The sequence below is a fragment of the Lepidothrix coronata genome, unplaced genomic scaffold (assembly GCF_001604755.1).
Source record: "Lepidothrix coronata isolate B3197 unplaced genomic scaffold, Lepidothrix_coronata-1.0 Scaffold35, whole genome shotgun sequence".
In the NCBI taxonomy this organism is placed as follows: Eukaryota; Metazoa; Chordata; class Aves; order Passeriformes; family Pipridae; genus Lepidothrix; species Lepidothrix coronata.
The window spans coordinates 4,423,862-4,438,211 of NW_016690215.1; the positions used below are offsets into that span (position 1 = coordinate 4,423,862).

Genomic DNA, 14,350 nt, shown 5'->3' on the forward strand with positions numbered 1-14,350 from the left:
GACTCTTAAAGTAATGTTTTACATACCTGCTTGTGTGGTTTAATGCTCTGAAAAATGTGTTTTCCCTGGTTCTTGGCTTTCAGGTTGAAGATGGTGGAAAGATGAGATAGGAAACATACTTTTATAAAAAGCTCTGTAATATTAATGACTGAACCTTCTATTAAAAGTAGTCTCTATTGTCACTGAAAGTGTTCAGTTTTGCTAAAAGTTTATCTCATCTTGTCGAGGCAGATATTTTTTTATTTCTGTTTGTTATCGAAATAATTCTTTATTGGACTGAAAGAATTTTTTTCTTTATCCCTGTCCCTTTATGGCTACTGATCTTCTTAAATTGTTTTCATCTTGCTGATTTCCTCATCTAGCACTTGAAGGCACATACCTGAATTGTTATAGTACTTAGCTTAATGTTTGGCATCAACAAGCCAATTAAAATGGGTTTCCTTCTTCTAGCCAAGGTCAGAGGAATAATTATGACCATTTTGGACTGAGACTTCTTGGCTGAAATGGCTTTAAGGCAGTAGTTAAATTGAGAGTCTTTGTGTGATGGAACACTTCACATACTTTTCTTTTTTCCCCTGCTTTGTATAGTGAAGTGTTGGGAGTTTTTCTCTTCAAAGGCATGAAGCTGCTATCCCTACTTAGCTTTATGTATGTCTTGATCTTTTGTTTTCTAGATAAGACTTGTTCTGAAGGGAGGAGTCATTCAGGTTGTTAATTCTGAACTTCTCTGGATTAATTTAGTGCAGGACTTAGCTATGCTGCCTGATTTTGAGTCCTGTAGTCTTTTTTCTATATTTCTGTTGAATATTCTCAAATTTGTATAATTTTTCCTAAAGCACGAACATGGGAGGAAAACACAGCAGCACAGCATTGCTCTCCTGGTAATCACAGAATAGGTCAGGTTGGGAGAGACCACAGTGGGTCACCTGGTTCAACCTTCCTGCTCAGGCAGAGTCATCTTAGAGCACATGGCACAGGATTGCCTCCAGACTATTCTTGAATATCTCCAGTGAGGGAAGACTCCACAACCTCTCCAGTCAGTCTGTTCTAGTGCTCGGTCACCTGCGCAGTAAAGAAGTTCTTCCTCATGTTCAGGTGGAACTTCCTCTGCATCAGTTTCTGCCCATTGTCTCTTGACTTATTGCTCAGCACCACCAAGAAGATTCTGTCCTGGCTCCATCCCCTTGGGACCCTCTCTGCAGATACTTAGACACTGATAAGGTCTCCTCTCCAGACTGAACAGGCCGAGATCCCTCAGGCTGTTCTTGTAAGAGAGATGCTCCAGTCCCTTAACTGTCTTCATAGCCCCCTGCTGGACCTGCTCCAGGAGCTCCTGGCATTTTAATGTAGATGGCATTGATAGAAGAATGATGTGAAGAGAAGGGATGTGACAATTTGTGCATCAAAGACTTAACATTCTTCTAGTGAAAGTATTGCAGTGAAATTCATGTTCATTCAGTTTTGCGCAATTCTGAGGTTGTTTTCGGAGCTGTTGTCTGGTGTTATAGAAGATCCTTTATGTTGAAACATGGTAATTAAATGATACAGTTTCACTGTAAGTTTCTCTGCTTGAAGAAGATGACTATTAAGAGGGCAGGATGTGCTTATGGAAAGAACAGAACTCCTCACTTAAACGGAAAAAAAAAAAAAGGGAAGGCAAGTAATGTAAGAAGCTGCTGTTCAAAGAGAACTTTGTCTTCTTCTAGTCTTTTCCCTTAACCTCAAATATTCAATGAGGAAATGAAAGTAACTTCAACTATTTTCAAAATAGGGGTAAATACCTGGTCAGTCTTGCTCACTCACATTTTCCTGAAGGCCTTTTAGCTAAAGGAATAAAGGGGGCTAATCGTGGCCTCTTCTCCTTGCTATTGTCACTGTTACTCTCTCATGTGTAGCTTAGAATTTGGGTTTGATGCTCTGGTAAATATAAAATTTGCTAAGTAGATTACACTTTTTCTTGCTCTTTTGTATCTGTCTTGCTTGGTTTTTACACAGCTTGCCAGTTCAATGGAAAATCTTGCAGCATTCCAGTTTTGCATCTCCCACAGGCTGCGGAACTATTCTGTGATGCAGAAAGATTTGAATCCCTTGGACTAAGGGAGTAATCAGGTTTCTAAGCTTCTGGACTATGGAATGTTTCACAGAAGTCTGGCACTGCTGTTACATACATGGGTTTCAATATCTTTTTCTGACAAAAGTAGCTGTTAATGCTGTTCCTTGTGTTACCTTTAGAGCAAGTGGTGTGTGTTCCAAATACTTCATGAAATTCTGTTCTTTATGGACTTAAATACAGAGATGTCCATCTTCCTGAGTTGAGGATGACTAACCTTAGTGTCTCAGTGTCTTAGTGGCAGTTCTGCAGATGTGAAGAATCAAGCACCTAATTTTCTGTTGAGAAAATTATCAGTATATATTTACAGGTATCATGAGTGGCTAGGCTTGGAGATTGTCTGAGGTAAGTTACTTCAGTTTATAGTTTCACTTGAATTTCCATTTGGGTGTCCCTCAACTTCTGATTTCCTTTCTGGCTTCTTAATTGTGGTGCAGGATGTATTTAAATTATGTGTTGAGAATTCCAAATGTCTTATTTTCTTTCAACTGATTCTGATTTAACTCCAGAAGTTTCTAATAACACAGGAACTGCAGTCAAGTGTTTCAGGAGTGATTTAAATTTAGAAACATTCATATTATTTCACAACATAGTTTGAGAACAAGTTTCCACATGTCTGTAAAATTGTGACATGTACAAATTTGAATAGAAATTCGTCCTCTGAACTGACTCATTTTTAATCACTGGGTTCTTGGAAGGACTCCAGCAATTTTATATCACTCTGCTTTATATGTGAGATAAAACACCTTTCTCTTGTTCGCTTTCTCATTGTAAATTTTACTTGTTTTGTAGCAAGAATGGGATAAATCAGGTAAAAGTCACACAGTAATCAGTACTCCTGTTGTTCTGTCGGTCTTGTTAAGCTTACCTGATTCAAATACTGGCATTCTGCAAGTGCTTGTGGATGTACAATTTTACTACTTATTCCCCTGGGTTTAGTGTGTTGTATTATATGTATAAATTAAGGTTACATACTCCTTGTTGAGAATATTCAACTATCCCTATCTCTGAATCCAGCTTGCTTCCCATTGATGGTGGAAGTTTGGATAAAACATTTTCTCTGTTCCTCTTTTGTTTTCTTAAAATATTCACAAAGTTAAATTTCTATATTTATTTAAATATTACCTAAGTTCAGAGTTTGGCAGAATTTTTTAGTGGCTGAGAAATGTGTTCTGGGGCTTGTTTGACATAACGATATCTCAATTTTTAAGTTACAGTTTGATACGAGATGCATAGTTATGTCATTTTGACAGTTGTGCTCTCAAACAGATACTGAAAGCAGAGAAGAGAGCCTCAGAAAGTAGTGTGAAATGTTATCTTGTCAGGTTTTTACAGAATCACAAAGTATTCTGAGTTGGAAGGGACCACAAGGATCATCAAGTCCAGCCCTTAGGTGAATGGCCCCCACAGAGATCAAACCCACAGCCTTAGCATTACATGCATTACCAGGCTCTAACCAACTGAGATAATCTCAGGGTCCTGGTGGTGGGTTTTCTCTTCAAGTACACAGTACCCAAATCCCTTTTATAAATAGGATATACATGGGACTGTTCTCAGCAAAATACTTGGCTGATGGATCAACTGTGGTCACTCGAAGCTGGAAGCTAGTGCATGTTAGAGGTTACTAAACTAAGGTGAAGGTACCTCAGGCACTGGAGACACATAATACTGATGTTAAAGTAAATATTTGATCTCACAAAGCCCTGGTTTGCTGTGGCTCTTGAGTGGGTAGGTATGGCTTGAATAGCCCATGTACTGTAGTGAATAAGGCACAGCACAGAACAGCCACTGTGCTATGGCTGAGAGAAGCCAGTGCTTCTCTTGCTTTACCTGGCTGTGGATGTGACACCTTAGTTACTGTACATGACAGTATCTCTGAAGGGATTATGAGATGGAATGCATGCTACATGAAGAGAGGCTGTGGAATCATTCTACCCTTTAGAGTTTTCAAAACATGACTAAAAAACAAGTACTTAACCTGTTTGAACTTGAAAGTTAACCTTGCTGTGAGCTGGGAGAAATTAGGACTCAGATGTCCTGCAGAAATCTTCTTCAGTGTTAATTTTTCAAATTTTTCACTTGAAACTAAGTACTGTTAGCTTTTCTATGTCCACACCTTAAATCATTGGGGGAATAATAAAATTTCAAATGAGCAGTTGAGACTACAAATTTCATACCTAGAAATTTTGCAATCCAAATGTTGACCTAGAGCCACAGGGAAGTTAAGCACATCAGTCTTGTGCTAAGTGATCACTTTACTGGGCTTAGTCAGACTATAGGGAATGAGCTGTCTTGTGCAAGTACAGAAATGATGAGAGAAGGAACTTAAATAGTTACAGAGGTTTTAGTGGATTGCAGGCTTTTGGGCAGAGAGGAGCAAGTAGGAGACTAAGATTAAGGAAAGCATGATTTAACTCCAGGCTAGTCTAAGGAACAAGGTAAGGTAGTGGGATGAGATCAAGGGAAGGAGAAATTTGGAACCTAATGAAGAAGGAACCCAGTAGATAATGTATGTGAGAAGCAGTCAGGTGTGAAGAGATGCACTGGGGGAGTGCAACTATAGTAACTCTTAGTGGATGGACACATTTAAAAGTGGTATATTCTTACAGCTATATTGACTAATTTGTGACAGGAAACACTATAAATTGAAAGACAAGTAAAATAGGTCATATCTTTGCATATAGACCAGTAAAACTACAAATACTGACAGAATTTAATGGTGTCTTTCTCTTAACATTTTCCTCAGAGCTAAGTTGATTGAAATATGCATCTTCAAACCATCCAGTCACAGTTCTGAGTAGTTTGATTATGATGGCTCTGAAAGTAGTTATTTTGAATTTGTTGCTGCTGACAAAGGAATAGTCTTTGTAGTACATGAAGATTAACTGATTTTATTAATGATCAGTATTAAATTCATGCGTACCTTGGAAAAAAAAAAGAATTATGTGAATAGCTTAAAAACGTAAGTTTCTTTTTTTGGTTTTGTTTTTTTTTGTTTGTTTGTTTTTTTGGTTTTGGGGTTTTTTGTGTGTTTTTGTTTTTTTTTTCAGTAGTTTGCATTCAGAAGCCTGTTTCTGTCATGGGCTCGTGATTTACATTCTGTTTATACCAATTTCTCAGATAGAGGAGCATTGTTTTAAAAACTGAGTGTTTGTTTAAGCATATCTACAATAGGAATAGGTCCACTTGGGTGTTTGTATTTTACAAGCTTCTCTGTTAAAAAATTAAAATAGGAGTTGTTGCTGCTCTTTCTTTTTATCTGAAGTATTTCCTAAAGCTGTTATCCTGTTGCTAGTGTGGTGCAAGAAGAGTTTAAGTCTTAGGGGTTTTATACTGCTCTAGAGTTGCATGTAGTTTGTGTTTGATAGGATAACAATTTATAATAGGTGGAAATAGTGCAATTTTTTTAGAGAAAACAATTTTGTTTATTGCAGTTATGTATAGCACATGGTCAAAAATAGTAATTTTAACATTTGTTGTCTGACAAGCTGATGCCAGTAAGCATGAGCTGGTGATGCCTAATATACACATTCATCAGTACAGAGATTCTTAGACTATATAATAATTCATGTTAATTACAAAAGACTGGTTTTAGGAAAACTACACCAGTTCTACAGGTACCTTCTTGTTTTCTAATGTTTTTTTCTTTGAATAGGAATCACAGAAAATGTTTTTCTAGTGAGAGTAATCTTGTAGTGTCCCTAAATAGCATCACAGCAGGTTTTAATCAATTTATTATGCTCTGCCTTGTTTGCTTAAATTTGAAACTGCAGAAGAAATCCTATGTACCTAGTAGATACTTATATACATACACTTGGCAAATCTCTTCATGTTTTTCTAGCAAATGCTATGTGTTTACACTAATTTATTTATTTATTTGCTAGATAAATCAGATAAATATGATTCTAGAGATGTGGAAAGACTTCAGCAAGATGATAAATGGGTTGAAAACTATCTGATTTGGCGTCATGATGTTGTGGACGATACTTTAAAGATGATTGATGAAAGCTTTCAGTGGAGGAAAGAATATACAGTTAATGGTAAGCTATGTTTATATAATGATTTTGAAGCTGTGTGTTGCTTTCCTATGGAAATACAACTGCCTTCTATATGTAGTTTCATTAAGCATCTCTTAAAGGTCTTGCAAGTAACACAGATAGCTTTTTTTTTTTTTGTTGTTGGTGGTGGTGGTTTGGTTTGGTTTTGCTTTAATTCTTACTCATCCATCTTGTTTTGTCTCCTCCCAGTTACTTGAGTGGAGTCCTAAAAAAAAAAACCAAACAACAAAATCCCCACAGCAAACAGAGCTCTCTTGTTCATTGTAATAGCACTACTCTGGCACACGCAGTAGAATAGATCTCATTTTTGTGCTGTGAGAATGCTTTGAAGGTGAACTCTGTCTACAGGACTTCACAATCTGAATTAAAAGTTAGAGCGAGGGGAGGAGGGCTGCAAATATGAGCAAAATAAATATTTGCAGCATTTTTTTCTTACATAGATTATTTTATTCTTATTTCTCAGTAAATAGGTCCTACTCTATAGTGTGAGTGGAAGATGATAGAGATTTCAAATGATCTCAATATTTGCTTTACCAAAGGACTCAGAAAGTGGTTCATGAAGATATTTTTATATTTTGTAGCTAGATGTTTGCATTTTTAGAGACTTAACATGTTAAGTTACAATGTGATTATTAACACAGTTACTGAAATAATATTTCATTTGGCTTTGCAGACTTGTCAGAATCTGTCCTTCCAAAATGGTTATTTGAAATTGGTGCTCTCTTCCTGCATGGATACGATAAAGAGGGCTATAAATTATGTAAGTTATACAGACTATAATTTGAGTCATTCATCATGATTGTGTTTGTGGCATTTTAGCATCTTTTTGAAAAATAAATCTCTTAAGAACAGAAGTAGGTACATATTGGCAGTTGTTTTTGGTAGAGGTGGTATTTTAGTAGCCTGGAGTATTTCTTTGGATCACAGAAAGGGAATCAGTAGACTTTGTCAGCAGTTTTTAAAAAATCATAAACCTTCATCTTATTTATAATGCAGTTTTTAACTTGCCTGTGTAAGCTCATTGTTTTTGTATCCACTGCGGTGAGTATATGGCCAGGATAAATGTTCCTTATTGGAGTGTATTGTCAGTGCTCTTCTAGCAACTCACGTTTCACTTTTGCAGTTGGAAGTAAAAGACATGGAGAAGAAATATATTTTTTTCACTGATACTTTCTAAGTTTCAGGGAGAATAATATTAAGAATGTACCTAAATTACTTTCCAGCTTGTCTAATTTTGATATCATAAAGCTACTAAACAGGAAGGCTGCTCTTCACATTACTGCCCCGAGTATTTCTTTTATCACTTCACTGTATAATCAGTAATTTGGTCTCAGACATTTTTATAAAGCCTGTTACTTTGAATTATGCTTGTGGGTTTTTTTGTGAAAAACAAGTTTCTGTATGACTCATCTAGTTTTATTCCAGGTGAATATGTATAGTGCTTTCATTTAGACAATATTGCTCACCTTTTGGAATTTTTCAATTTATTTTAGAAAGATCAGTTGCTTTTTATATAATTCATAATGCATATATAAGTAGTTTTTCAAAACACATCAAGTACGATGCTGTAGAAAACCTAAACAGAAAAAGAAACATAAATTTTACAACAGCACATAAAATACATGCTGAACATAGTGTTATGTCATAGGACCACATGATTTAATTTGAAATTATAATCTAGATAAGTAGTCTTTAAATGCATGAAAAGTATTTTTCCACTTAACATTTCTTCTGGGGTGTAATTATTTGTATTTTCAGTTTTTGAAAAGTTGGATTTATAAAAATGTGAGGAAGGAAAGGGGGGTGTATGGAGAGGTATGCAGGTTTTTTTCTGGCTGTTTTGTAGCCACAAAATCAGTAGAAATGTAGAAGACAAACTCAGAGGTGTTAATAAATTTCACTGGGTCCTGTATAGCTATTTGCATAATGTTTTCTCTTGGTTTGGATCTGTTGTTTCAACTTTATTGTGTGTTCTTCTCCAAGTTTGGTTCAAAGTGAAACATCATACAAGAGATCCTAAACAACAACTTGACAAAAAGAAACTGGTAGCATTTTGGTTAGAACATTATGCCAAAAGAGATCATGGAAAGCCCTTAACAGTGGTATTTGACATGGCTGAAACTGGAATCAGTCACATAGTAAGTATTTTTATTGCCTTTTCCTGATTGCTTTTTTGATTATTTAACCTATGTTTCCAGAAAAAGGGAAGTCCCTGTACAGTCCTTGATATCTAAATAATGTAACTATTGTTGACATCAGGATTATGTTGGGCTTTTTTCCATGGCATGAGCAGTTTCCAAAATAGTTTGTTACATATTAAACTTTGTCTTCTGCAGCACATGGAAAACTTTGCTTTTAGTTTGGTGATCGAGCTGAATCTAAGCTGTTTTAACATGAAAGTTGGAGATTCTGCCTTTCATTACATATTTATAGATTTATTCTAATAACTAAAAATCTCACAGATTGTCTATAGGTCAAAAAAATGGTATTTCTATAGAATATTGACATTTTTCTTACCAAATGCCATGCTGTCCTGTTATTACAGAAATGGCTATAACTTTATCTTGTTCGTGGTTTTTGTTTTTTTTTGTTGGTATGGTAAGAATGCATTTGAATATAAGAAAAAAACAAAACAAACAACAAAAAAAGCCAAAAACTTTTCTACCTTTTGCAGGCAGGATAGTTTGTGTTGCATTAAGACCTTGCAACTGTGCAGCACAGGGTCACAAGCTTATGAGAAGATATTTTGACAGATCACAGAATCACAGAATATGCTGAGTTGGAAGGGACCCATAAGGATCATAGAGTCCAACCCTGAGCCCTGCATAGGACCATCCTCAAGAGTGCCTGAAAGTATCATCCAAACACTTCTTTAACTCTGTCAGGCTTGGTACTGTGACCAGTTCTCTGGGGACCATGTTCCAGTGCCCAGCCTTCTGGATGAAGAACCTTTTTTCTAGTATCCAACCTAAACCTCTCCTGCCATGACTTCAGGCCATTCCCTTGGGTTCTGTCACTGGTCACCACAGAGAAGAGATGAGAGCCTGCTCCTCTACTTTCCCTCATGAGGAAGTTGTAGACTGCCATAAAGTCTCTCCACAGTCTCCTCTTCTTGAGACTAAACAGACCAAGTGTCCTCAGCCAGGACTTGTATGGCTTTCCCTCAAGGCCCTAAATAAGTACTTTGAAAGGGAGGATCAGTGTTCTTACTCTTATCAGCGCTGTGAGAGCTGTCTGTCCATGCTCCTAAGGGTAATACTGGAGCTATGGTTTTGTATAACAAGAATAAAGGACTGTAATAATTTCCTTGATGTGAAAGATCAATTTGATTTAGGTTTTATGGAGTATATTTTGAAGCAACTTCTTTCCAGTGTCTTTGAGAATCCCAGAGCCACAATCTCAGCAAGTGCTGCCCCTAAGTACAGCACTGTCCCGAAGTGTCCCACTGTACAGTCTTCCTTTACAGTTGGTACATTTATCACAGAACAGGAATATTTTTAATGGCTGTTTATAGGCATGTAGAGTAGTTAAGTTTTATGTTAAAAGAACTAGGGTTTCCAAGTTCTTTTCCAGAGTGTGCCTCTTTTTTGTTCCATTCCTATGGACATCTACTATGTTGGCTTTTATCACTGGTATGCAACCAATAATTCTAATAGCTCATGCTGTGTTGCACCATGTCAGGTAACTAGAATAGGTGCAGTTATTGAATGGTCTGTGAAATCTGTACTTCTAATTCCAGACTTTCATTGAAATACTGTATCTGTCCTTCTGCTAATCTCATAGAGAGCAGCATCCTTGTTAATGGAGATTCTAGTCATTACTTTGGAATCCATCACCGTTTATGCTGTTAAATGAAAGATACTGCATTTAGTACAAGCAACAGACAGTTGAGATAAATGCCTCTGTTAGAGGCTACCTTTTGCCTCTAAAGATGCCAAACTATCAGTTAGTTTCTAGTTACTGAAGCTACTGATAAAGCTTTCAAGTTGTGGCTTGTCTTCTTACACAGTATTTTGGGGTTTTTTCACCCTGTCCACAAATGTTTTAACAGTATGTTTACATTGCTCTAGGAGCCCATTCTCCATAGCATTTTTGCTGTTACAACAGGCTTTAGATTCTCAGTCAGAAATGTTTTGTACTATTTCTGAAAGTGTCTGCCCACAATTTCTCTGCATACCACAAACTAATACTGAAACAAAAAATCCTCTTTAAATGAAAACAGTTTGGTTTTTTCCCCCTTTGGAAATATTCTGCTGAGTGCAGTAGTATGCTGAACAATGTGAGACAACTTTTGGAGGGAAGTTTTGGTATATTTAGTGCTTTTCCATATTATACTTTAGAGAAGCTTGACAGATTCTTAGTGCTAAAGGTTTACCTTTCCTGCACATCTTAACTCATATTGATACTCTGCAGTAGTTTAGATACTTAAGTTATTGCTCCAATCATAAGTCTGACTTCTTTCCTAGGTCCTAAAGCCAAGTTTGACCACAATCCTGCAGCAGTTTAATGAAGTGAAAAGCACTGCATTGCATTTTGATATTCGTAGTATGTGTAAAATTAGCATATGTTCGATTACAATATAAGTATCTTGTGGTACTCTTAACTAAGCCTGTATTTTTAATGTTTTGAATAACATTGCATTTATGCTGTGATTTTTACTTTAGGACTTGGATTTTGTTCGGTTTATTGTCAACTGTTTTACAGATTATTACCCAAACTTCCTCAGTAAGTATTGTATATTAAACATTAACATTGTAGACTTCTGTTATAAGAGCATTTCCTAATATGACAGAAGATGGGGGAGACTAAGGTTTTTGCGTATTCTTTCTGGGGTAACTACATGGAACATGTGGATGTTACAGAGTCAGAATATTTTTGTGTCCATAAGTCAGCACAACTTTGTAAATAAATTTTATATTAATCAAAAATCAACTTTTTATGAAGTAATGATCTAATATGTTTTTATATATTAAAAATTAATATAAAGATATGTTAGAAATGAATTGACCTGTTATTTCCACTGCTTGTTGGTACTTGGGTAGAAGCTTTACAAACCTGCATGACAGTTTGTATCCTTTAGAATTCTTCAGGGGATGAAGAATGAATAGCTATAGAAAATTTGAGGGAGCAATGGCTTATTCTGAAAATAAGTAAGGCGTGTTTGTGTGCACACTTGGATAAGCTTACTTGCCTGCCAATTTTTTTATGGATAGGCAAACATGGAGTAGCTTTTGCTAACTCATCTTAAACATGTTATAAATTTTAGGTGAAAATGTTTGTGAATATTGAAATTCTGTACAGAAACTGCTTAAACTCTGAATATTAGATTTCGGCTTGCTGATCAAAGTTAAAAACTTTGATCAAATATCAAGGCAAGTGCAACATTGTTCTTCTTTTTTTGACATTCAAGAGAAAATTTTGGAACACTTCCAAGTATTTTCAAACTTATATGCTAAAACAAGGAATATTTGGAGGAAATGGATTTACAATGATTCACAGTACTTGTTTCTTTGTGAAGAAGAGGTGCTGAATATACCAGTTAAACTTTTTCCTGTTCAGTAGCTGCTTTTCTAGGTCAGGTTGAGATCTTCCCTTTCTTTGCCTTACTTGAGAGATTAGTTATTAGTAACAATATGTCAGAAAAGTAATATCCCAGGAAGTATATAAACAGTATGGAACTTAAAATTTTATTATCTCTTTTCCAAGCGAGCAGCCATTGTTTTTGTATAGTAATAGCAATAGGCTCATACAACTTAAAAACAATTATACAAAATTGCTTTTACAGGGAAGGGAACGTGGAGGTGTTGAAGTGAATATTGGCTTTTTACATTAATATTATTGCTGTGCTTACTCTTAAACAGAGAAATGCCTAACACTTGGCATTCAGATTTTATTTTTTCTTTTCAGCCAAGATAGTAATATTTGAAATGCCGTGGATAATGAACGGTAAGTTGTTGTTTGTTTCTTTCTCTCTTCAGATTGTGATAACTCTTAAAATGTAGAGGCATAAATAGGGAGTGTTTTTCTGCTCTGTGTAGATACAGATGAATGGTGGCGTTTCTTAAGCATGGATCTTTCAATCTGTCAATTTGATGATTGCTTACCTTTTATTTTTCCTTCTAGCATTGTATTTTGGATCGTACTTTAAATGGAATCCATATTCATTGTGTTGTTTTTAAAGACTGGGAGACTTTGAAAACTAGTCTATTCCTTAAATGTTTTCAACTCGAATCCTTTAAGGAATCCCATATATTTTACTATATATTCATGTTTTACCATCACTGAAATAACAATGGTGTTTGAAAATACTTTGTAGATCTAATCAAGCATCCTTTAAATCAACAAAACATTTCAGATAGGAAGAGTGTATACTTATCTTTCCTAACCTGTCTCAGTCAGATTTGAAAATACAATTGGTTTTACCCCCTCAGTACTTCCTGGGCTAAATTCCAAGACAACAGATCTATCAGTTATTAAATCAAAGATACTTTTTCCATCTTCTCTGAATACTCTTTTCCTTACGCTGTTTATCCCCATTATAAAAGTACAGAACCTGCTCTGAAAAGTATCTTAGAGGATGTAGCTCACTTGTGTTGTGTAAGATCTACCAATATGGAGAAAAAAAATCCTACAAAAAATAATTAAAAAACCCAACAAAACGACTTTGCTGACAACTTATGTATACTCTTTGGTTTTTTTGTTTTAAGCTGCTTTTAAAATCGTGAAGGGTTGGCTTGGCCCAGAGGCAATAAGCATGTTAAAGTTCACAAACAAGAGTGATGTACAGGAATACATCAGTGGAGAGTATCTGCCACCTCACATGGGTGGAACTGTGAGTATATTAACATTTCATGCCCCTTCTGTAATAAATTGAGACACCTATATAAATTCCATGTGTGGGGTTGAGAGTTGGCACTTCACAGATGTGAAATGTTTTGAAATTGTTTTGCCAATGATAATTTGAAAATATAAAATAGGTTAACTTCATAAGAATTTGGCGTCTGGCAGTCTTAAACAGAAATAGTTTTTCTGAATCATTCATCCACTTACAAGTCACTGGAAATCACATAGTTTTTCAGATCTTTAAAAAAAAAAAATGTTTTAAGTGCATTCTTCCTTCTACTTTTTTCCAACTTGATGAATTACAGATAGTGCTGGATTATTAAACAAGTTCTATGAACAGAAAGGAGGTTTCATGGCCCTCTGAGAGTTGCTGTCCTGCTCTAAAGCTATGATTCACTAAAGGCTGTTATATTGCAGTTATTCTTTGTTGTCTCTAGGACTGCATTTTAAGACATGGTTGAAGATTCTTTTTAAAGAGTGTAGTAGAGCTCCAAAGTGTATGGTACAGGCAGTATCACTTCAGCAGAACCAGAACCCCATTCCAGTGCAATCTAAAGAGTGGAACACCACAAGCATGTTGCACAACTGGTTTCACTTTTCACGAAGCCAGTAGATTAGTTTGCATAATCTAGTAGATTAGTTTGTGTAATCTTTATAATAGAACTTGCAGAAAAAGGATGTTTTTCCTTTAAAGTTTTCATAGGCCACTTATGGTAACAGAATAAGCCCACTGCAGTTAAGTTACTTTTAATTGTTCTTTTTTCTACAGTTTCTTTTCTAAAGTATTTTTGATGGTACAGCAGTAACAATATGGAGAAAAGGATGGTTGTGGTTCAGCAGTAGTAGGAGAGTCCATCTTCCTTTGTATATAAATTCAGGGGAAAGTTCAGGTGGTCAGAGCATATGAAACTTGTTTTGGGAATATAAAAGAATATCACCTTGGGAATTACCTTGCCTTCTTATTTGACTGAGATTAATAGCCTCTGAAAAGTGCTTTTGCATGAGATTTTTGAAGAAAAGATAACCTTTTTCTTCATGAAAAATTGCTGTACTTCAGGAGTGGGTATTGTGGAAAGAGCTGATGATGTCTGAAGTGGCTTCAGTAAGGAATTGGATGGGGTTTATTAGTGGTTCTGGGCTTGGCCGCTATGGTATTGTCCTATAGTTGAAATAGAGGGGCAGGTTTTTTTCATCCTTGGAGCTAAATATCTCCAGTCTGCTTTTTAGACCATCTTACCTTAGAGTTATGTCTTTAAAGAAAGAATTTATGGCTTTGCTAAATGTTCTTGTGAAGCATCTGACTGAGCACACAATCTTAGTTATCCCTAAATACTGCATT

At 35.8% G+C, this 14,350-nt stretch overlaps 1 protein-coding gene across 2 annotated transcripts in view; it reads left to right on the plus strand.

Annotated features, from left to right (window-relative positions):
* MOSPD2 (motile sperm domain containing 2) overlaps window positions 1–14,350 on the plus strand; it is a 33,193-nt gene that overhangs the window by 4,035 nt on the left and 14,808 nt on the right. For both annotated transcript variants that reach the window (XM_017812302.1, XM_017812303.1), the window contains exons 3-8: window positions 5,995–6,150; window positions 6,842–6,928; window positions 8,152–8,306; window positions 10,833–10,893; window positions 12,076–12,114; window positions 12,876–13,000. In XM_017812302.1, coding sequence (XP_017667791.1) covers window positions 5,995–6,150; window positions 6,842–6,928; window positions 8,152–8,306; window positions 10,833–10,893; window positions 12,076–12,114; window positions 12,876–13,000 — 623 coding nt within the window. The remainder of the gene's footprint in view (window positions 1–5,994; window positions 6,151–6,841; window positions 6,929–8,151; window positions 8,307–10,832; window positions 10,894–12,075; window positions 12,115–12,875; window positions 13,001–14,350) is intronic.